The 23,467-nt window shown below is 43.5% G+C and overlaps 2 protein-coding genes across 4 annotated transcripts; both read right to left on the bottom strand.

Annotated features, from left to right (window-relative positions):
* Positions 1–11,279: 11,279 nt before the first annotated feature.
* Positions 11,280–13,633, bottom strand: LOC147863242 (serine/threonine-protein kinase UCN-like). The gene is made up of 2 exons (XM_087321697.1): positions 12,801–13,633; positions 11,280–12,471 (listed from the first exon to the last, which is right to left on the bottom strand). The coding sequence occupies exons 1-2, from the start codon at positions 13,595–13,597 to the stop codon at positions 11,595–11,597; spliced, it is 1,674 nt and encodes a 557-aa protein (XP_087177823.1). The 5' UTR covers positions 13,598–13,633; the 3' UTR covers positions 11,280–11,594.
* Positions 13,634–17,113: 3,480 nt separating this feature from the next.
* On the bottom strand, positions 17,114–20,617 carry LOC147863241 (calmodulin-binding receptor-like cytoplasmic kinase 2). 3 transcript variants are annotated; one of them, XM_087321436.1, is made up of 6 exons: positions 20,170–20,593; positions 19,859–20,070; positions 19,613–19,781; positions 18,772–18,861; positions 18,390–18,688; positions 17,114–17,462 (listed from the first exon to the last, which is right to left on the bottom strand). In XM_087321436.1, exons 1-6 carry the CDS (start codon positions 20,396–20,398, stop codon positions 17,220–17,222), a joined length of 1,242 nt encoding a protein of 413 aa, XP_087177562.1. In that variant the 5' UTR covers positions 20,399–20,593; the 3' UTR covers positions 17,114–17,219. The 3 variants fall into 3 exon arrangements, with proteins under 3 accessions (XP_087177562.1, XP_087177564.1, XP_087177565.1); XM_087321438.1 differs by having other exon boundaries at positions 17,132–17,462; positions 19,859–20,017; positions 20,170–20,336; XM_087321439.1 differs by lacking the exon at positions 17,114–17,462 and having other exon boundaries at positions 18,497–18,688; positions 18,767–18,861; positions 20,170–20,617.
* Positions 20,618–23,467: the final 2,850 nt, after the last annotated feature.

Genomic DNA, 23,467 nt, shown 5'->3' with positions numbered 1-23,467 from the left:
ACCGGACCATAATGGAGAGGGTCCGGAGTATGCTAGCGCATGCAAAACTACCCAAGAAGTTTTGGGCTGAGGCATTGTCGACGTCAACATATGTGATAATTAGATCACCCTGAATACCCTTGGACGGAGAAACGCCACAGAGAGTGTGAACCGGTAAGGAAGTATCCTACCGGCATCTGAAGGTGTTCGGGTGTTTCGCGTACGTGCATGTAGCTAAGGACCGGAGAGGAAAGTTAGATCCAAAGACCCGGCCATGCATATTCCTCGGTTACGGTGACGATGAGTTCGGCTACCGAGTGTGGGACCTGGTCAACAAGAAGGTATTCCGGAGTCGAGATATTATCTTCATGGAGGACAAGACGCTCGCCGACTGGGAGTCGGAAAAGAAGATAATGAACTCCGAGTCGACCGGTAAGGATCGACTCTACGATGAGCACACCCAACCGGCAAGAGACCGGTTAGCACTCGAGGAGCCAGCCGGTTACAGTGAGGATATCGAACCGGCAGAAGAAGAAGTAGAGGAAGCTGAAACCGGAACCGGCCAAGACCCCGAATCGGATTCGGATGAAGAGCATATGGAGGAGCCGGTTACCGAAGCTCGAAGACGGAGATATCCTCTCAGAGAGAGAAGGGCGCCCCGGAGATTTCCGGATGTAGAGCATGTTCTGCTGACCGATGAGGGGGAGCCGGAAAGCTTCGAAGAAGCGAAGGATGACACCCACAGCCGCAAATGGTTAAGTGCCATGTAGTATGAGATGTATTCCCTGCATGAGAACCATACGTACGAATTGGTGGAGTTGCCGAAAGGAAAGCGGCCACTCCGAAACAAGTGGGTGTACAAGTTGAAACCGGGAGATGCCAGCAACCCTCCGAGATACAAAGCCAGGATCGTGGTGAAGGAGTTCCAGCAGAAAAAGGGCGTGGACTTTGACGAGATATTTGCCCCGATAGTAAAGATGACCTCCTTCCGGACGGTGCTAAGTATAGCGGCAAGCATGGACCTCGAGGTAGAACAGCTGGACGTGAAGACGGCATTCCTTCACAGCGACCTCGAAGAGGAGATCTACATGCAGCAACCGGAGGGATTCGTGGAGAAAGGGAATGGTGTGCCGGTTGAAGAAGAGCCTCTACGGGTTGAAGCAGGCCCCCCGGCAATGGTACCGGAAGTTCGACTCCTTCATGACCGATCAAGGGTACCACAAGACGCAGGCCCATCACTGCGTGTTTGTGAAGAAGTTTGAAGGAGGCAACTTCCTGATACTCCTTTTGTACGTGGACGACATGTTGATCGTCGGATGGGACCAAGTAAAAATACGGATGCTGAAGAAGGCTCTCAACCGGACCTTCTCAATGAAAGACTTGGGTCCGGCAAGACAGATGTTGGGGATGCACATCATTCGGGACCGGTCAACGAAGCAATTATGACTGTCACAGGAGAAGTACGTGACAAAGGTGCTTCACCGGTTCAACATGTCAGATGCGGAACTGGTCGAATCGACACTTCTGGCAAACTGCAAGCTATCCGGTAAGCAAAGCCCGAAGACGAAAGCAGAGAAGGCGTATATGATTAAGATTCCATATGCCTCTGCCATCGGGAGCTTGATGTACGCAATGGTTTGTACCCGACCGGACATTGGATACGCAGTCGGAGTGGTGAGCCGGTTCATGAGCAATCCCGGCAAGGAGCACTAGAACGCGGTCAAATGGATACTCCGGTATTTGAAGGGCACTTCAAATATGTGTCTCCGATTCGGCTCCGGAAAACCTCAACTTGACGGTTTCACCGATTCGGACATGTCGGTTGATGTGGATACTAGCCGGTCTACATCCGGGTATGTAATGACATATGCAGGGGGAGATGTTTCGTGGCAGTCGAGGCTGCAGAAGACGGTTGCATTGTCAACCACGGAGGCGGAGTACATGGCAGCTGTGGAAGCCGGCAAGGAAATATTATGGATGAAGGACCTCATCGGAGAGCTCGGTATCCGGCAAGATGAATACCGACTCTATTGCGACAGTCAAAGTGTCATCCACCTTGCTAAGAATGCAGCCTACCATTCCCGGATGAAGCATATCCAGCGAAGGTATCACTGGATCCGGGAAAGAGTAGATGACCAGGAGTTGGCACTGACAAAGATCCACACGGCCGAGAACGGGTCAGATATGCTGACCAAAGTGCTGATACCCGACAAGCTGGATGCATGCCGGAAGAGGACCGAACTAGTAACACACCCCATGCCGGAGTGAAGGGGGAGTTTGTTGGGAGACAGGTCCCTTCGGAGGGGAAGGGAGAAGAACAGTGTTGATGAACAAACTCGGCCGAGGCCGAAACCGTATGAGGAGTACCCTGCTACGGAGAGCCGGATGGTGCAGACCCGGTGAGGACCGGATGAGGAGTACCTGGCTACGGAGAGCTGGATGGTGCAGACCCGCTGAGGACCGGATGAGGAGTACCCGGCTACGGAGAGCCGGATGGTGCAGACCCGGTGAGGACCGGATAGGAGTACCTGGCTACGGAGAGCTGGATGGTGCAGACCCGCTGAGGACCGGATGAGGAGTACCCGGCTACGGAGAGCCGGATGGTGCAGCCCCGGTGAGGACCGGATGAGGAGTACCCGGCTACGGAGAGCCGGATGGTGCAGACCCGGTGAGAACCGGATGAGGAGTACCCGGCTATGGAGAGCCGGATGGCGCAGACCCGGTGAGGAATGCTCACCGGATGAAGAGACATATTCGTAAATATGTTTCTGAGAGTCCATCGAGGCTATATTTGTAAATAGCCGAAAAGTCATATTAGTATAAATATGACTTAGGGCAAACTTTTAGTGGTTGTTGTCATTCTTGTTGGTGCAAGAATAGAGTGAACGTGTAACAGTGTACAGAGAGAGAGAGAGAGAAAGAGGTCGTTGCCTTTGTTGTAACCACCGCCTGTGGCGAGGATCGTGAGCACGAGGTCGTTGCCTCCATGAACTCACTGTTGTACATTCTAGCATAGTGATAGCTTGCAGCCTGTGGGCTGCCGTGGTTTTTCCCTCTTTGGGTTTTCCACGTAAACATCCTGTGCACTCGCTTCTTCTTCGTGTCGTGTTTTATTTCCCGTTTTTTCTGTGTATGATTCTAAGCTCGGTTATGGCCGAGCGTTGTGCGTAAGGAGCGGTTGAGTTCCTATCACCTTGTCGGGTACTCGTCATCCGGTTCTCACCCGGTCTGCATCATCCGATTCTCACCGGGTCTTCCTTGCTGGGTACTCGTCATCCGGTTCTCACCGGGTCTTCCTTGCCAGGTACTCGTCATCCGGTTCTCACCGGTTCTTCCGTTGTCGGGTACTCCACATCCAGTTCTCATCGGGTCTTCCGTTGCCGGGTACTTCACATCCGATTCTCACCCGGTCTTCCGATGTCGGGCCTTCATATCCCATCCGGAGGGACTGAGATCCTAACACTTTGTCCACGCGTGGAACACCGGGTTCCGAGCCAGATAGATACTGCTCATGTTGTCGCAGTAAAGAGAAGTCGGATCCTTGATGGGTACGCCTAGATCCTTGAGTATCCTTTTGAGCCATACGGCTTCACATGCGGCCATTGCCGCGCTCCTGTATTCCGCCTCTATGCTCGAAAGAGCGACGGTGGGTTGCTTTTTGCTGCTCCATGATATTGCTCCGCTGCCGAGGGAAAAAAACAAATCTAGAGGTGGATCTTCTATCGGCTTTGTAGCCAGCCCAATCAGCGTCTGTGTACCCCTCGAGTCGTAATGGCATCGCGGTCTTGTAGAGGATGCCGCAATCCATTGTGCCGCTCACGTATCGTAGAACTCGTTTAGCGCAATCCAAGTGAGTATCACGCGGTGTTTGCATGAATTGACTAAGGAGAACGACCGGATAACTGAGATCGAGTCGAGTGATCGTGAGGTAGATGAGACTCCCGATGAGTTGCCGATACTGAGTCGGGTCACACACTTTGGTGCCGGAGTTCGCATCTAGTTTGAGATTACGATCGAGCAAGGTTGCCGCGGATTTGCACTCATCCATACTGAACTTGTATAACAAGTTGAGGATGTAGTGCCATTGAGAGATCATGATTCCAGCCGGAGTCCGAATTACCTCAATGCCGAGGAAGTAGTGGAGCTCCTTCATGTCCGTCATCTCGAACTTGTCGAAAAGGAGGGATTTGACCTTATTGATTTCAACAAGATGCTCACCTCCAATGACTAGGTCATCCACATATAAGATGATGGCGATCAGACTTGCAGAATCGCTTCGTATGTAGAGGGAGTTGTCCGATTTTGACATACGGAAGCCGATTTGATGAAGATATTGCGTTATCATTGAATGGCTTTTTGAGTCGGCATACAGTTGTATGGGTGCTCAAGTTGAAGCCAGGTGGTTGTATTATGTACACCTCCTCTTCTAATTCGCCTTGTAGAAAGGCGTTCTTGACGTCCATTTGATGGAGGTGCCACCCTTTCGCTGCGACAAGCACAATTACGGTCCGTACCATCGTCATCTTTGCCACTGGGGCAAAGGTCTCCTCGTAGTCAACTCCGTGCATTTGGGCGTAACCTTTTGCTACGTGTCGTGCTTTGTAGCAGTTGACGGAACCGTCGGCGTTGTACTTCACTTTGTAAATCCATCTGCATCCAATCGCCTTTTTGTGTGGTGAGGTGGGAACAAGATCCCATGTCTCGTTCTTGCATAGTGCCTGCATCTCCTCGTTCATGGCCTCGATCCATTGCGGATACTTGGTTGCTTCGGAAAATGTTTCTGGCTCGCGTACTATCGCCACCTTCATCATAAAAGCATAGTGATATGCCATGTAGTCATTGTAGTCGTTCATGGCCTCGATCCATTGCGGATACTTGGCTGCTTCGGAAAATGTTTCTGGCTCGCGTAATATCGCCACCTTCATCATAAAAGCATAGTGATATGCCATGTAGTCGTTGTAGTCGTTCATGGCCTCGATCCATTGCGGATACTTGGCTGCTTCGGAAAATGTTTCTGGCTCGCGTACTGTCGCCACCTTCATCATAAAAGCATAGTGATATGCCATGTAGTCGTTGTAGCCGAATCGGCTGACCAGATTCTTTTCACAGGTGGAGTGACAGAGCTTTTCATTTGCAAAGATGAGGGCTTTCTTAGCTCTGATTGGTACATCAAAGCCGCCGAACTCATTGTCGAGTGAGTGAGTCGATTCATCGTCATCGAAGCGATCGTCTTCGTATTCCGCCATTTTCACCTTGCCTTTGTCCATCTTCAGGCTAGGCCGTGATGTGCTTTGATCGCTCAAAGGCTCTTGTGGTCCGCTCAGTCGAGTCGTGATCGGACTTTCTTCGAACATGCACGTAAGGCGATCTTCATCCTCTATCTCTTGTTCGGCGGATTCCGGGTCGAGCGGAGTCGGAGGCGAAGTTGTCTATGGTGCGTACCAGGATGCGAACTCGTCAAAAACGACGTCTCGACTTACTCGAGATTTTCGAGTTGAGGGGTTGTAGCACTTGTACCCCTTTTACTCTAGTGAGTATCCTACGAGGATACATTTCTCCAACTTTGGGTCAAGCTTTTGACGCTTCTCGTCAGGGATGTGCATGTACGCTATCGCACCGAATATCCGGGTGTGCGATAAGTCTGGCTTCTTTCCGAAGTATTTTTCGTGCGGAGTGACCTCGTGCACTCCAGATGTTGTGCTTCGGTTCATTAGGTAGATGGTCGTATTTGCAGCTTCAGCCCAATATGACTTGGGCATATGCTTCTCATTCATCATGGCCCGCGCTACTTCAAGGATGTGCCGATTTTTGCGCTCAGCTACTCCGTTTTGTTGCGGAGTATGTCGGCAAGTGAATTCTCGCCGAATTTCTTCCTTTCGGAGATATGCCGTGAAATCGTCCGAGAAGTACTCCTTGCCGCCATCCGATCGAAGGCATCGTACATGAAGGCCCGTGGCTTTCTCGACTTCATTCTTGAATTTTTGGAAGTGTCCGAACACTTTGCTCTTTTGCCACATTGGATAGATCCAAGTGTGCCTAGAGAAGTCATCGATGAAGGTCACGTAGTATCGACTTCTGCCGAATGTCGCCGTCTGAGCCGGACCCCATACGTCGGAATGGACTACGTTGAGTAGACCTTTGCTCACGTTCCGCTCTTTCGGGAATGGGTGTCGGTGTTGCTTGCCGAATTGGCACGCTTCGCATACACCTTCAATCTTCTTCTCTTTGAATGTCGGGAGTCCGACAACGACTCCTTTTGATTTCATTGCTTTGAGTTTGTTGAGATTGATGTGGCCGATTCGCTTGTGCCATAGCTCTATGTCGGAGTCGTCTTTCGTGCTTTTTACAAACATGGCGGATTTCATCTCGTGTGAATCGAGAATGAACATCCGGCCCTCTCTTCTTCCATGCGCGATGATTCGGCCCTCTTTTCCAATGAAGCACCCTTCTTGGTCAAATCGTACTTGCATCCCTTGCTCAACCATTTGGCCGACCGAGACCAAATTCTTCGTGATGGTGGGAACATGCAAGACATTTTTAATGTATGTTTGCTTACCTCTTTCGCCGAACGGAACATTGCCGATGTGCCGAATCAGGTGCGTAATGTCATCTCCGGTTTCGACATAACCAGGTCGCTCCGGCTCTCGAAGTTCGAGAAACCATTCTTTATGAGATGTCATATGGTTTGAGGCTCTGGGGTCAACAAACCATACGTCCTCCGGATTGAGGGCACTAGTTGAGGTAGAGGCCGACATAGAGTTTGCTCTATGTTTCATCATGAACATTCCGCCACGATCGGAGTTGTGTGCATACATTCCACCACGATCTTCGTAGTTGGAGTTGTGCCCATACATTCCGCTATGATCTTCGTAGTCAGAATTGTGCGCGTAATTCATGAGTTTTCGACTTGTGGAAGCCGATTCACGCATCTTCTTTTGGCACTCTTCTTCGTGGTGGCCGAGCTTCCCACAATATCCGCATTCGATTGCGTTTTGACGGCTCAGTCCGTCGTAAAAGCTCCCCCTTCTTGCGAAGGTTTCTCGTTGGCTTCCATTTTGCGGCCGAAATTGGGAGTTGTTATCGTAGGTCGGACCTCGTCCACCTTGTCCTTGGCCAAATCGGCCTCTCGACCGTCCGCGTCCTCTTCCTCCGTTCGAGTGCGTGTAGAGCATGTGGCCTTCCGACTCATTGGTCCTTGTACGCACATGGTTTTCTTCGACCAATAGCATTGATTGGAGCTCAAAGAAGGAGGCAGATTTCTCCCGTGCTAGAATGGCGGTTCGCATCGTGCCGAACCGTGGTGCGAGGCCACCGAGGCATATTTGAACCATCTCATCATCATCAATATTTACGCTTATTGAGCCGAGCGAATCGCAAAGCTCCTTGATCTTCGAGGTGTATGTCGTGATGGACATGTCCCTTTGTTGAATGTTGTTCAACTCTTGGTGGAGTTGAAGCCTTCTTGCAGTTGTGTTCGCTGCAAAAATCTTTCGTAGATTTTCCCATGCCTCCTTCGGCGTCTTGGCTTCGCGAATGTAGCCGAGCATGTGATCGTTAACACATGTCGCCAAGCAATACATCACGCGGCTTGCGGCTTGCTCCCATGTCGTGTATCCGGGAGCCGCTTCGGCGGATCGGTCTTTATGCGCTCCTTTGATGTAGCTGCAATTGCCTTGTTCGACAAGGCATTGGTGCATCTTGTACTCCCAAGATGCGAAGTTGTTTCGATCCAACTTCTCAGTAGGGAGAGCGCTCCCCATTTGAGTATTCATTATGTCGATTCTTCTTCTTCTTCTTCTCTCTTCGAATGCGAGCTATGTAGCGAAGCTACGATAGCGATGAGCCGGTTCTTCTTGAACGTCGGCGTAGAGCTCAATACACGCGGATGGGCTAGATGGAGCTACCAAATCGCTCTAATACCATGTAAAGAATCGGGTATGATTCTTGTGTAGCGGAATAGGTGTGAACTGTGTGTGTGTGTATGACAGAGAGAGAGAGAGACGAGGAGTAAGACATAGAGAATACGCAAAGTAAAGTATATTAACAAAGGAGAAAGACTCAACATAATACAAGGTGGGAGGAGGGTGCTTTATATAGTCACCCTCTCTCTTCATTAACTACAAGACTTATGGAGCATGGGGAATGTGAAAGCTCATAAGTTATGTGTCATAGAATATGATTCTATGACTCATACTAAATGCTAGAATACAAAGTGGTGACATAATGATGACTCTTGACCATTGGAGTGTCTATTCACTCTCAAGGTGAGTTCACACACTAGACCAAGTTGAGCTTGATTCTCAACAGGTTACAACAGAGTTACTTCCAACTCTCTCTCACACACTCTCACTTCACTGCAAAGGCAACTACCAATAATAACTATTTATCTAGTATCTTATGTTTTGCCCTAGTTGTATTTATACTAATACAACTTTTGGGGCTTTTTACAAATACCTATTTACAAAACTAGCCTTTTCTGGATGCTTCATCCGGATCCTACCGGATGCGTCTCTGAATCTGATCCAGATACTGATCCGGTTTTTCTTCTTCCTCGAATCCACCTGATCTGGCTCATTCTTCTCTATCCGGTTGTTTCCTCGGCCTCTAGTCCAACTCATGCTCTACTTCCCATCCAGAGGGACCTGTTTCCTAACATAAATCTTACAAAATTGTCTGGACCGATTCTAATTTGTTTTTATGTTAATGGTTCACGATCCATATTAAAATCTCAACATTAAATGCAAAAGTTTCATTTGATGTAAAATGTGTCCCTTTTTCATGAGGTTCATGATTGAATGCAATGTAAATATTCATTGAAAACCTTACCAACAAGTTTAATGCCTACTTGAAGGAAATGTAGCCGACCAAGAAGACCTCACAAATCAGCAAATCTAGACGGATGCTTCAATATTTCAATTCGCAAAGAGTTTTTACAATAAAACCTTCCTTAAGTAACACCCAGTAAACCATTCTCCCCATCTTTGTCATGCTCTTCTCCACTTGGCCATGACTATGATCATATGAATGAATTTGCAACATCTATAGGAAGTTGAAATTTCTCTATTGACTTTAGAGCTTCAAAATTAATGCCTCGTGATAACCTAGAAAAGAATATGACCATGAGACATTGAAGTCCAAACTCAGCACACAATTCCTTGCGAAAACAAACCCTCTACATGACCACAACTCACTCATGTGCTCTTCATACCCAAAAACACACACAAACACATGAGAGAGAGAGAGAGAGAGAATTGAGCGTACATGCAGACAAGCACATACACAAAAGGATCGTGTATGTATATGAGGGGATCATTAAACCAAAGCCTATCCCAAGCTTTAAAGACAACAAAACAATGGACATTTTATTTATTAAGCATTGCAAACTCACAATGAATGAATGGGACCTAAGGGGCATGGAAGTGTTACAAGTGACAAGAGTGTATGAGAACCACCTTGAACCAAGAAATCCATGGCTAGTAATTGAACACAAGAAGAGACATCAATGAGTTAGTGAGAATTGCATGGCTAGTATATTCAAAAATGAGCCGAGAGGTAGGTTAATGTTACATCCTTCCAATGGAGAAAGTCATTAAGAATCAATCAGTCAATCCACACAAAATTAAGACTTAATGTTTACATTAGGAATTCGAGTCTCTTTATACATTGTGGGGACAACTGGCAAGACATATATGAACTAACAAAAAATAATCATAAACAAATCTTGGCAACTTCGTCTCCAATCCTATGGACACAAAGTTCATAAGAGAAATTAATTATATGCATTTGCCATGTGTAAGTCTCGGAATCAAATGTCACCAATCAACTTAGCTACTTTGGTCAATATTAATTGTATATACATACTAGTTTAAGTCTATTGTTAAATGAACGGGACCAACTCACAAAGTAAGGTGATGGCTCTCAAAATTCGAATGAAAATTGATTAATGGCATAGTGGACACATCAATGGTGGCTTCGCCTTCACCATACAATCAATTTTCCTAAAGCACACCAATCTCTTTTCATTCTTCGTGTTGAAATGGGTGCTTCCTATAGGTAAGTTATTAGACTGTCAACACAAGGTTACACAATATCTAACTTATCATAAACTACATGCCACAAGTGCATCAAGCTTATGTCTACACAGTCTCCAAAGGGTTGGCACACACCATTCAACCATGACCCAACTGGCTCCCTCCAAGTACTTTTGATTGATTTCTCTATGATTAAATCATGTGCAAGTGTCTATTTTAGACCAATTTCAATTTTTCGTAAGTCAATAGTCCATGGTCCACATTTAAATGTTGACATTAATTGCAAAAGTTATTTCATGTAAAATATTTCCCTTTAAGTTACGCGAGGCTCATGATTAAATGCAATGTAAAGTTTCATTGAAAACCTTACCTTAAGTTTTAAGGCTTCAACTTTAATGCCTCACGAAGGAAATATCAACTAACAACAAGACCTCACAAGTTGACAAGCCTAGACTGATTCTTTAATAATTTGATTCACAAAGAGTCTTTCACAATAAAACCTTCCTTAAATAATACCTAATGAACCGTTCTCCGCATCTACCTCATGCTCTTCTCCACTTGACATGTCTATGATAATATGAAAGAATGTGTGATACCTATAGGAAGTTGAAATTTCATCATTGACTTTAGTGCGTCAAACTTAATGCCTTATGATAAATAACCTCGAAAAGAACATGACCCATGAGACATTGAAGTTCAAACTCAACACCAATTCCTTGTTACCAACAAACCCTCTACATGACAACACCTCCCTCATGGGCTTTCATACTGAAACACACACAAACACATGCACCCACATATATATCCATGGAGAAAGAAAGAAATATTAACGTCTTTTAGGAGGCAAAAATGGCCTATAAGGACAAATAAGAGATTACATCTTAAGTGGAGAGAGATACCTATAGGAAGTTGAAATTTCATCATTGACTTTAGTGCTTCAAACTTAATGCCTTATGATAAATAACCTAGAAAAGAACATGACCCATGAGACATTGAAGTCCAAACTCAACACCAATTCCTTGTTAACAACAAACCCTCTACATGACAACACCTCCCTCATGTGCTTTCATACCCAAACACACACAAACACATGCACCCACATATATATCCGTGGAGAAGGAAAGAAAGAAAGATATATTAATGTCTTTTAAGAGGCAAAAATGGCCTATAAGACCAAATAAGAGATTACATCTTAAGTGGGGAGAGAGAGAACAGATCGTGTATGTATACGAATGGATCACTAAACCAAAGCCTACCCCAAGCTTTAAAGACAACAAAACAATGGGCATTTTATTTACTAAGCATTGCAAACTCACAATGAATGAATGTGGAATCTAGAGGCATGGGAGTGTTACAAGTGACAAGAGTGTATAAGAACCACCTTGATCCAAGAAACCCATGGCTAGTAATTGAACACAAGAAGAGACACCAATGAGTTAGTGTTACAATCGTAAATGTATGTACACACACCCTCGTGAGAGCGAAAAAATCCATGACAGGGTAAGTATATCCAAACACGAGGGGAGAGTTAGGTTAGTGTGTTTTACATCCTCCCAATGGAGAAAGAAAGTGAGTAGGTTAATGTTACATGGGGCGTCTCCTCCTCGCGTCTCGGACGAGTTTCCGGGCCCGAGATTCGGAGCGAGCACACTCGACCTTGATAAGGTGAGACATGAGATCGAAACCCGGGACATTGTCCTCAGAAGATGGCATGGAGGTGGTGGTGTAAGGGATGAAGGGAGGTCTCGAGACATTGCAAACCTCGGCCCATCGGATGCCCGCGAAGAAAGGGTGAGATTTGAATTCGTCGAGCCCCGCGAGGAATCCAAGCCGTCGATTCGGCTCCTTGACCAAAAGCCGTTGGATTAGGTCCCGGAGGAGGAGCATAGTGCCAAGTCGATTCGATCGGTAAGACCATGGGAACTTGACTTCCTTGTGCAAGATGTTGTGAAATGTCTCGGCCCGGGTCTTGCCCCGGAAGGGGGTTTTCCCGTAGGCCATCTCGTAGAGGAGTACGCCGAGGCCCCACCAATCGACCGCGAATTCATGGCCGTCACCCCCGATGATCTCGGGCGCGATATACTCCTCCGTGCCCACCAAGGACGACGCAAATGCAGGGGTAGAATCATAAGCAAAAGAAGCAGAGATCGGCGATGATGATGGTGATACTGGCGAAAATGCCGAGAAATAAGAAGAAGAAGAAGATGATGATGATGCAGATGATGCAGATGAAGATGAAGATGATGATGAAGATGAAGATGAAGATGGAGATGGATATGGGGATGATGAAGGAAAAGAAAATGGGTGTTTCTTAGGGGTTAGAGAAGCCGACAAGTCGAAATCGGTGAGTACCACATGGCCATCGGACGATAGAAGGATGTTCTCGGGCTTCAAATCTCTGTATACAATGCCATGGATATGGAGATGGTGGAGTGCGAGCACGATCTCCGCAGCGTAGAATCTATGGCAGAAACACAGAAAAGCATTTCAATGAAGCTATGGCAGAAACACAGGAAAGCATTTCAATGAATCTATGGCAGAAACACAGGAAAAGCATTTCGATGAAGCTATGGTAGAAACACAGGAAAGCATCTCAATGAATCTATGGCAGAAACACAGGAAAAGCATTGCAATGAATCTATGGCAGAAACACAGGAAAGCATTACAATGAATCTATGGCAGAAACACAGGAAAGCATTTCAACAGTTTGGGATGGAATTGTAGATCAGAGTATGGGGTGGGGCAATCAATGCATTTGGATGGAAGGAAGAAGGAGAAATAAAAACATACCTTATTGCGGAAGGTGAGAATCGTCTTCTGGGGAGGGATCGGGCGAGAGAGGCCAAGTCTCCGCCCGCGCAGAAGTCGAGCACCAGGAATCGGAAGTCTGCGAAATCGAAGACCGAATGTAGGCGTGGCAAGCATGGATGGGAAGCAAGACTTGACAAGACCTGCTCTTCATTCCTTGACCTCTCCAGGTCCTGGTCCCTTGACCGCCGGAATGCCTTCAATGCGAACAGATTGTCCGCGCAGCTGGCCCTAGAGGAGGATATGGCGGCGTAATTCACTTTCGAGGGGATTCGATCTGCACCATCATCGATCTCCACCTCAGTATACATGCCACACTCCGATCCTAAGACAGCCTGATTGCCTCCCTCCATCTCCTCCATGGATGCAGACACTGCTGATTCTGTCTTTGATTCTGTTTTTGATTCTGTCTTTGATTTTGATTCTGATTTTGATTTTGATGTGCCTTTCAAGTAAAATTGACCGTCTCCATCAGTCTCCACCCCAAGATACCTCTCATCTGTCGATGGCGGCATTGCGATTGCAGGTTTTTGTGAGGAAGCCACATGTCCACCGACCATATCCGCTGCGGGATACATGTCCGCCATAGCAGTCGACAACAATTCATGGCCCCTACCTGGAGAATCGAAAGCCTGGTTGGAATCTGGGGGAGCAGGGACATGAATGGATGATTGATGATGAAGATGAGGAGGAGGCGGGGAAGTGGCTATGGCCAAGAAGACGATACCTGTTGCTCCTTTGCCTAATGCTCCCACAGGCTTCAAGTAGCCGTTGAGCATCGATGGAAAACAGAAAGAAAAAAGAAAAAAGATGCAGAGAAAAATTGGACAAGAAAAGAAAGAATTAAAAGAGAAAAAACACTCTGGTTCTCTCTCAGAGATCACTTACTCAAAACACAAATTTATATGACCTCCTCCTCTGTTCTATTACACTTCATCTTCTCTTTCTCATTCTCATTCTTTCTTCTTCTCTCTGTCTTTTCCTTCATTGGGTGTCTCCATAACATACATAACATATACATAGCATACATACATATGCCTCCATACATACATACATATGCATAACATACATGCATAACATACATACATAAATACATACATGCATAACATACATAGATATGGAGGCAGGCAGTCAACACACACTCGTGTATAGAAAACGGTAATGAAGAAAAGAGAAAAAAAAAAAAAGACAAAAAGAAATAAAGGTAGGCTTGTGTTGTTGTCGTTTGTGAAGAAGAAGAACAACAAAAAGAAAAAAAACACAGAGAGAAAGAGAGGCAGGAACAAATTAAACTTGTGTCTTTCTTTTTCTTACCATGGTTTTTTGTTGGTAACTAGAATTTGTGTGTGTGTGTGTGTGTGTGTGTGTGTTACATTTTACAAATATAGTTATTATTTTGTTTATATATATACATATGTGTGCCACAACCGTGAGAAAGACATAATCTAAGAGACCACACACACACCCACACAAAGAAAAGGTTATTCGTTAGTCGTGGATAACACACCGGCACGCACATGCCCCTCGTGATGATGATGATCCTATCTGGCTATCTGTTTATCTCTCTTTTGTTGGGTGTTGGGTGTTGTGTGTTACTGTTTTTGTTCATTTCTTGAGGTACCTTGTTGGGATGTATATACATATAATGATGATGATGACAACTAGGCCGGGGTCAATAGCATGTTTTACTCTTTTGTGTGTGTGTGTGTGTGTTTTCAGATGCATAATGTGGAGAAGGATGACCAGGAGATGGTTGTTGTTTTCAATTTGTGTTATTACGATGTATGTAGTATAATATTGATCATGACGACGATGATGAGGTGGTGGTAGTTGCTTATTGTTGTTTCGTTTGGTTTCTCTATTTACCGAGTGTTTTTTGTGATGGTGGACAATAATATGATGAGGAGTCGGTTCTCTTTGTTCTCGTTGTGTGTTATTACCATGTATAATAATAATGATGATGATGAGCTGGTGGTTGCTTCCTATTTCGTTCGTTTCTCTGTCCTCTATGATGATGAATAAGAATATGACGAGGATGATGATGTTTGTTATTGTTATTGTTATTGTTATTGTTTCCAGGTCTGTTGGTTGTTATACAACTTCAATGTTTTGTCAAACAAATCTATTGCTTTCTTAAAGCCTAACCTTTTTTGTTTTGCTTTTAGAATGACACAAAGAAGGCTTCAAGCAAGTAAAAGGGACAAAAAAAGAAAGAAAACATAGTGAAAAAAAGCTTAGTTAATATGCAAGCCTTTGTTTGACATGAGAGAAAAAGAGTCCATGTAAAACAAAGCTACTGTTCAAAAAAACCACTTCTTTTTATTGTAGTTCATGTTTTATGTTGAGCAAACCTATATTGTAGACCTTTGTTGTCCACATTTATGCTAAGCAAGGAAATATCATCCACCAAGAAGGCCCCGCCCGTCTTTTGCCACTTTCCACGCTTTGGACATCAAATATCTTTTATTAAAGTCTTTTCGCATACTACACCAATCATTATAGTTACCCCATTAGATTTTACTAGACATAACAAGAAAGTAGTAGCTTCACATAGCAAGAGGAGCAGGTCAAATAAAGCATAGACAATGGTGGTTGTCATTTCATGAGTATCTTGTGCACGCAATGGCACCACTCTTAGAGTCTCATGCCATCTTACAACGTTGCATATTTCTCCCTTCAAGCTATCACAATGGCATGGCATACCTCTTACATTTTCTTTTAGTTTGTGTAATACAACTCATAAATATTACAAAGTCTTATACAATACACTTTCTTTTCCTCACCCATTACTTGGTGGTCGAGGGCATATTTATCACGCCACTTAGAGTGAGTGAACTCAACATGAACTTGGACACAATTATGGTTATTCCTTTACAAACATTACTTTATGCCACACCCACCTAGAATCAATGTTGCGCAACACGCAATTGCACTTACATGCAAGCACCTATGAGGAAGAAGTCAATAGCCCCATACCAACCAAATCAAAGAAATGAAATAGTTATGGAAAATAAATTGCCAAAAATATGGGAAAATGTGGGGTATATCTGAATATGGCAATCATTTTCATTACAAAGTGTGGGACCAATGTGACTCCCTAATGCAACAATATAATTGCACTCATAGAATAGTGTAGCGATTATTTCAATTTTGAGAGGAAATTGTAAGCACATGATCCAACATGGAAATCATGGAAGGACGAAATGAGTAGTAAACTAAATCTAAAAGTTTAAAGAGATATTGTGTCCTGTAGATGGTAAAACCGAGAAAATGCACTAATGCCAAGTTGTAATGAAAGAACTAAAAATATTTGTATTATTACCGTTTATGTAGTTCAAGAAGGATGCGAATCGCCTCATTCATGTCCCTAGTAGAATCTCTCGAATTCAATAGACAAAGGTCCTAGGGTGCCAATCACAATATCCAAAAATAAATAAATAAAGGCATTAAGATGCACTCACAATGTCTTGCGTGTATTGCAAGCAAATTTCTCATTTTTAATCAATAAAAACAAGTGAATACACGCGGAACACCTCTTATACCTTGGTGTTCTCATTATTTAAACTTTGTAAGAAACATGGTCATCAAGGCAAGCATTAGAACTCTTTTGTGGGGTCAAACATTAGAACTATTAACACTTTTCGCACCTACAAGGAACATCATAATAGAGAAGGTTTGATTGGAAACATTGGATTCAATTGTGAAGGGTCAACGTTTGCATTACATGGACCCTCGATGCCATCGGAGTGTTTAAAATCCTTATACATTATTCAAATATCCTATGCATTATTAAAATATCTTATACATTTGCTATTACACACGTATGTTCGAGCTGGCAACCATAACCAACAGCAAATCAATCATATTTAACAAAAGGCAATGATTCTTCCAACTTGGTGGGAGCACTCAAATGGGCCTCCCCTAAGCACAATCCATAAAGGAGATTTAAACATTATCCAAACACTTACATTATTTATACTTTGCAAGTTGCACGCATAAATGATAAAAAGACCCTCGACACTTTGCATATACATATAATGTATACATCGGTTAAATTGAATTCGCGGCGCCAATTCCTTATCCCCCCCACTGGAAACAACTTATCCGGAAAATAAACAAATCTGAAATGTCTTCTCTCGAGTTCCCCGAGTTACTTTCATCTCTTACTTTCATCTCTTTTACAATAAAGCCAGAATTTCCATAGGGAGCAAATAATAATAATAATAAACTCACCACTTTATATGTATACTGAACATATAGGTAGTGCTAGCCATGATATAATATTCATACATGGTATGAAACTAATCATGTATCACCATCACCCTCCCCTAACCACAAACAAGCAAAAATCCATGACGAAGTTTGGCTTCTGATGATTGAGATTTTACAAAGTAGTAGGAGTTATGTCCCTTGAGTGGGATGATGGCCCGACCGAATTTGCCAAAAGCTCTGATAATCTTTGCGGACATTCCATAGCGCTTCGGTCGTTTGCTTCATGCTCGGCCTCTCGAGTCTCGTTGGCGCGGTGCACTGGAACGCGAGCTCCAGGAGCTTCTCGACCATCATGTACGCGGACGATGAGCTCCTCTCGAGCTTCGGATCTAGCACTTCGATCGCCTTCCCCTCCATGAACCTCTGGAATGCCTGCATGGGATCGGAACGGAACGAATCAAAGCAGGGTCAGGGTCGATCCGAAATCATCAAACATTATTGTGTGTTTCCCCATGTTGGATTTGATGGTTTGATTCCAGCAATGGCATAATGGTTTTATGGCATTGGCATTTATAATTTGCACAGATCCATATTAGGCCCCCTGCTCTCTAGAGATTGAAATAGAGAAGAAGCATCCATCATCTGTAGCATTGGAATAATAGATCACTCATCCACCATACATGTCAACATATTTCTAAGATTGATCCTTTTCTATGTCATAGCCCCCCCCCCCCCCCCCCCCTATTCTATGAATCAGAGGAAGATACCACCTCTTTGGGGGGATGGCTTTGGACTTCTTTGCAAAATGTCATGGACTTGGGACAAGATATTCCTTGACCTGCAAAACCCTAGAGGATCAATGGGGAAACACCTTCCAGGGAAGAGGAGCCAGCCAGTCAGGGGACCATCACTAAACTTCTTCATAGCCACATCTGTCCCCCTAGAGTTCAACACACACAGAAGAACACGCTCTAGAGGTGTAACCAGGAAAGAGCTAATAACATTCTGTTGCTAGGAAGTTGTAGGTCAGGCAATGTCAATCCTTTTGATCTATAAAATCTAGTAAGGAACAAACTGACGAAACAGCTCGATATTAGCTTCTAATTTGTTTGAATTTTATACACAATCTATCATATGTATGAGGAAGATACAAATGTGTTCAGATTTACATCATTGTCCAATTGCTTTGGTCTGTCTGATAGGTGTTTTGGCCCTTTAAGTTTGTAAACAGTAATATTTACTTACATTTCTGTAACTCCATGTCAAATATGTAAACAAAGCATATGCAAAGATTTACACTTTGTGTTGTGTCACTAAAGCATAACCACCCCATAGTCTAAGACAGGCAGAGATACATACCCATTTTGTTGTTACCCTCTCACTTGCCTCTCTCTTTTGCTCAATGGGCCGTCTTCCTGTGAACAATTCAACTAGCAACACCCCAAAAGAGTAAACATCACTTTTCTGTGTTAGCTGGTATGTCTTTAGATACTCCGGATCCAAGTATCCCGCTGTTCCTTTCACTTGCGTGGACACATGAGTGGCGTCGATATCTGTGGGACCGAACCGAGAAAACCCGAAATCGGTCACTTTGGCTCTGAAATTTTCCGTCAAAAGAATGTTTGACGATTTGATGTCCCGATGTATGATGGATTGATCTAAAAAATGCCATTGACTTCATGAATTCTGATGATTGGAGAGGGCGAAACAAAAATCAACATTCCAAATTATCTAACCTCACCAGCATAGAGATGAAGATATGTAATCGCATGCGCAACATCTATTGCAATATCCAACCTTGTAGCCAGATCAAGCACTGTTCCATGTTGACCTGAAAACAAGAAAATGAGGAATCTGTGCCATAGATTTAACACTGTTCCTATGTGTTAGGGTCAACTACATTTAATACATAGGAAATGCAAATTTCCAAATATTACATCATTGGCATTGCCTTTTATAAAGCAATGCAATCAATTGCGACGACAAATTTGGGTTGTGGGAAATAAGTGGATAAGTTCAATTTATTTTGGAGAAGAGGATTAATGAGCTGTTATTGTATACGATCTTAAAGTGAAAGATACATAAAGTTAGAACAATTGTTTTGGACTTGAAACCACAACTTTAAGATTATCATTACTCTTTCTAGTCTAACCTACAGCACCCTAAATGATTGCAAGTATTGATTAGGCGATACATTGATATTCGGCAGGTTTTCATCTTTCTACTGTTTACAAGGCTCCTACTTGGAAAACTTTATGCGCAAATTTATAGATGTCATGCATGTTGATTGGTAACAGGTCTCGAAAAATGAATTTATTTTGTGTTTTAAATTTTCAATAAAGTAAGAGATGGTAATAAAATTCCTTACAAATGTGTAAAAATATCCCAGCATGATAAGTAACTAAATGTTTCATATAAATGACATGTAGAGTGAATGTTATATTAAGACTGAACATCACGCATAGCCTGCAATGAGTCATTACTATTCTAGGGTTGCTGGAAAAGGGTTCTTATAGCAGTATTTCAGTTGTATCCTTAGGTTCAGAATTTTAGTTCAAAATAAAGATAGGGAGCAAATTTACCATCAAGATGTTCACGAAGGTTTCCATTTGCCACATATTCTACTACCAGGATGTGTTCAGGAGCTTCTTGAGCATAGCCAATAAATTTCACAAGATTTAAGTGTTCAATGTTCGATAAAGTTGCCACTTCATTGTGGAATTCAGTCGACAGCCGTAGATCATGTGTGTTCTATATAAGAAAGAAGCAAATCTAAGTAGGGATTCTCTTGTTTGTTATAATAGCAGAGATCAAGCTCAGTTAGTTACCTTTTTTGCGCGTTTTATAGCAACCAAACTCCCATCTCTGAGCTTCCCTTTGTAGACTGTGCCAAAACCTCCTTGACCAATTTTTTGTGAAGGGGAAAAGTTATTGGTAGCTCTTAGTATTTCAGTCATTGTGAATACTGTAACTCCAGATTCTTTCTCCTGGTTTGTCTTCATTTTGATTGAATGTAAAGAATCATTGTAGGATTGGGTTACTTCACATTACATACAACAAAGCCATCATCTCAATGAGTTTCCGGGAATTTTACATTCTAGAATGTAGATAGCAAGACACAAAGTAGAAACAGACAGACCTGAAATAAGACCCAAGTCTTCATGTTTATTTGATTGGACAAAACAACCCCCAAAAGCACTAACTAAGCCTGATACTGAGGAATGTTCCTTCCGCTTTGGTGATGGCCCACTGGATGAACTCTCTCCTATTGATCTGCTTGATCTACTTGAAGACTCTGAAGAATTTGCATCATTGTTCTTCGATTTTCGCAGGAACAATTTTATACCCTCTTGAAATGAGGAAGGCATAGTTATGCACCCACTTCAGGAGGCTTTCTTGAATCTAGCCAGGAAATCAGGGTATAATTGTCAATACCTTGTCATGACTCTGCCATCAGGATGACCTTCACCTGTTGGGTCCAAGGAACCCTGCAATTTTTTTGGGTAAGGTCAATCAATACACATTCCAAATGCTGAATCCCTAAACTCAAGTCATGGAGCTAGATGTGCTTCAAGGTAAATTTATTGTCATGCATTAATATAAAAGAGAAGTAAGGTTGTAAAACAAATAAAGTCACTTAAGAGATGTACATAAGTTTGGATAGGGGATGAACTCAGTCCATAACAACTGCTTCATAGGAAGACAGAAGTGGGCATAGACAAAAACATCGAAAAACCTTAGTCAAATGACTAGTTTTCAAAAGCAATGTTCAAGGAATTTCACAAAAACCAAAGGAAACAAAACTCTTTCTCCATGAAGTTATTATTAATGAAAACTTCTTTTTCTGTCATTTGGCTGGAATGAAATGAATATTGGATGCCTCTCTTCTTCTTCTTCTTCTTCTTCTTCTTCTTCTCTTTCCTATCAGAATGGGCTTACTTTGGTAGTAAGGTATTAGGAAATCAACATAAGGCCATGTGTTCAAATCTTTACAATTTTCAAAAGTCTTTGTTGCACCATGTAATCAGTTCCCTTAAAACTAAATGCAGCATTTGTATCGAACTGATGAACTCACGATAATGCTGACCCACTGACAGTTTGGCCAGAATGTTGGCCGATCTTCAAACCTTATGTTTTAGCATGCAGGATGCAATGGCAATCACACATTGACAAAACTGATTTCTTGCATAGCTTCTTACCATGCATGTCAAGGAGATCATCATGGAGTGAGGTGGAAACATTGCTCACCATGTCCGATTGGATCGGATCGGATGGGATGGGATCGGACACACATGACAACACCCAAATACAGTGAACTGTAAATCTTCTTCACAGCCCAAACAGCCTTGAACTAACAACAGAGGAGGGGAGAGAGAGAAATCGAAAGCCTGAGTGTGGCACAGAGGAGATTGGAAAGGAAAGACAGATGTGAAGACAGTCATGACTCAGAGACTGTCAGACACACAGAGAGAGAGAGAGAGAGATTGAGAGTGTTATCATTTTTACGTAGTTTGGACGTGAAGCTTTTATTTATTTATTTATAATTTTTGTATTTATCTATTAAAAAAATTATTCATTTCTTTCTTCATTCATTTCTTTCTTTCTTTCTTTCTTTCTTTCTTTATTCATTCATTCATTCATTTATTTATTCAATTATTCATTTATTTATGTATTCAATTATTCATTTATTTATTCGTTCAATTATTCATTTATTCAATTATTTACATATTTATATACATAGTGTACATTCTATCTATTTTTATATATATTTTTTATGTTATTTATTTACTTATTTATACATCTAATTTATCAGTCAATCTTTTTTTTTATTTTTGTTTTTTGTTTTTGTATTTGTATTTGTGTTTCATTTTTATTTCTTTTATTTAGGCCATTTACTTTCTTTATCTATCAATTCATTCATTCATTTGTTTGTTTAGTTTTTTTATGTAGCAACTCCAAGGAGGACTCCAAGCAGGCCTCCTTTTTTGTGAGTTAATTCCATCATCATATTGTGGCGGTCACATGGACCACACCCAAATTAGGCCCCTACCAAGCCCCCATAATTAGAAGAGCTAATTGGAGCGGGAGAACACCCTCCACGCTAAGAGCAGTCTATAAAATGTAACTTGGAACATAATGGAAAGTGAGGCTATTCTTGAGAGCATTTCACATCTTGGTGGAGAAGATGGGCAAAGCAACCTCAACTCACGACCCCAACAACACACGCCACGATGCAACACGACAACAACGGCGGTAATGCAAACTCAATGAATCCGGAATTCCTGCAACAACAAATTCAAGAACATCAGCCCACATCACCAATTGACAAACTGCTTCAAGCCCTGTCCAACATTATTTTACAAGTTAACCATACTAACCAAGCCATGTTGTCATTTCTTTCAACACGATCCGAGCCACAACAGAATCTCCTGGACCCTCGCGTTCGCCCAAAACCATTCTCCGCCCTACCATCAGAAGACGTCCTCTCTTGGTTGGATCATTTCGAAATGGTGGCCAGTTACCACCAGTGGCCACACCCCAGGAAGGCAATGGAAATGAAGACACTCCTCAAGAATATTGCAGCAACATGGCTCGTCCAACAACCCGAAGAGACATGCAACGACTGGGATTTGTTACGGGCAGCCATGATTTGGAATTTTGCTCATCAAGACTCCCACCAGACGGCCCTACAACAACTTGAGTCAATTGCCCAACAGCCACGCAAACCCATCATCCAGTTCGTGGTTTGGTTTGTGCAGATCCTACATTGGGCTGACGCCAACATGTCGGAAGAGATAAAGTTGTTTTTCTTCTGGCTGCGTATCCGACATGACCTCCGCCGCCGTGTACCCGATCAAGGCCTGATGACACTACACGAAGCCATCCTCACCGCCCAACGCATCGAAGTTGCAGACGCGCACGACATGCACACACCAGGTAATCTCAGTCACGATCATACAAACACTATGCCAGCCGCCACTCCCATGGACATCGACGTCCAGAACGCGCAATTACGCACCAAGCGTGCATTGCCTGAACGAGACAGCCAGGGACGCCCCAAATGTTTCTACTGCAACAACTATGGCCACATTCGGCGTCACTGCCGAGAGTGGCAAAATCACCAATAGAAGTAGAACGTCCAATTAACCAACGTTGCCTCCCTGTCTGAGCTCCCGGAAAACTAATGCGCGGGGTGCCGTAGGGAGAGCCGCCCCCGCACGTCCACGCCTCCACGCCTCCACGCCTCCACGTCATCAACTTCTCTTGTTTCTCCCACGATCGAGCCGCCCCCACACGTCCACGCTTCCACGTCATCAACTTCTCCCGTTTATACCACGATCGAGCCGACCCCACATTTCCATGCCTCCACGTCATCAACTTCACCCATTTGTACCACAATCGCCCGCAGCCGAACAAAATTACTTGACAACCGAAAA

The sequence above is a fragment of the Azolla caroliniana genome, unplaced genomic scaffold (assembly GCF_043228905.1).
Source record: "Azolla caroliniana isolate FFs.n. ecotype wild unplaced genomic scaffold, voAzoCaro1.0.p SCAF_6, whole genome shotgun sequence".
NCBI classification, from domain to species: Eukaryota; Viridiplantae; Streptophyta; class Polypodiopsida; order Salviniales; family Salviniaceae; genus Azolla; species Azolla caroliniana.
The sequence above is the reverse complement of the archived record's forward strand: the minus strand, read 5'-3'. Positions and strand labels throughout refer to the sequence as shown.

Excerpts from the sequence above, each read along its gene's own strand:
- LOC147863242 (XM_087321697.1), bottom strand. The coding sequence starts at position 13,597 with ATGCTCAACGGCTACTTGAAGCCTGTGGGAGCATTAGGCAAAGGAGCA. Across the intron at positions 12,472-12,800 it reads TTCTCACCTTCCGCAATAAG|ATTCTACGCTGCGGAGATCG; the intron begins GTATGTTTTTAT and ends TTTCTGCCATAG.
- LOC147863241 (XM_087321436.1), bottom strand. The coding sequence starts at position 20,398 with ATGCCTTCCTCATTTCAAGAGGGTATAAAATTGTTCCTGCGAAAATCG. Across the intron at positions 20,071-20,169 it reads AGACTTGGGTCTTATTTCAG|TAACCCAATCCTACAATGAT; the intron begins GTCTGTCTGTTT and ends TGTAATGTGAAG. Across the intron at positions 19,782-19,858 it reads CTATAAAACGCGCAAAAAAG|AACACACATGATCTACGGCT; the intron begins GTAACTAACTGA and ends TTTCTTATATAG.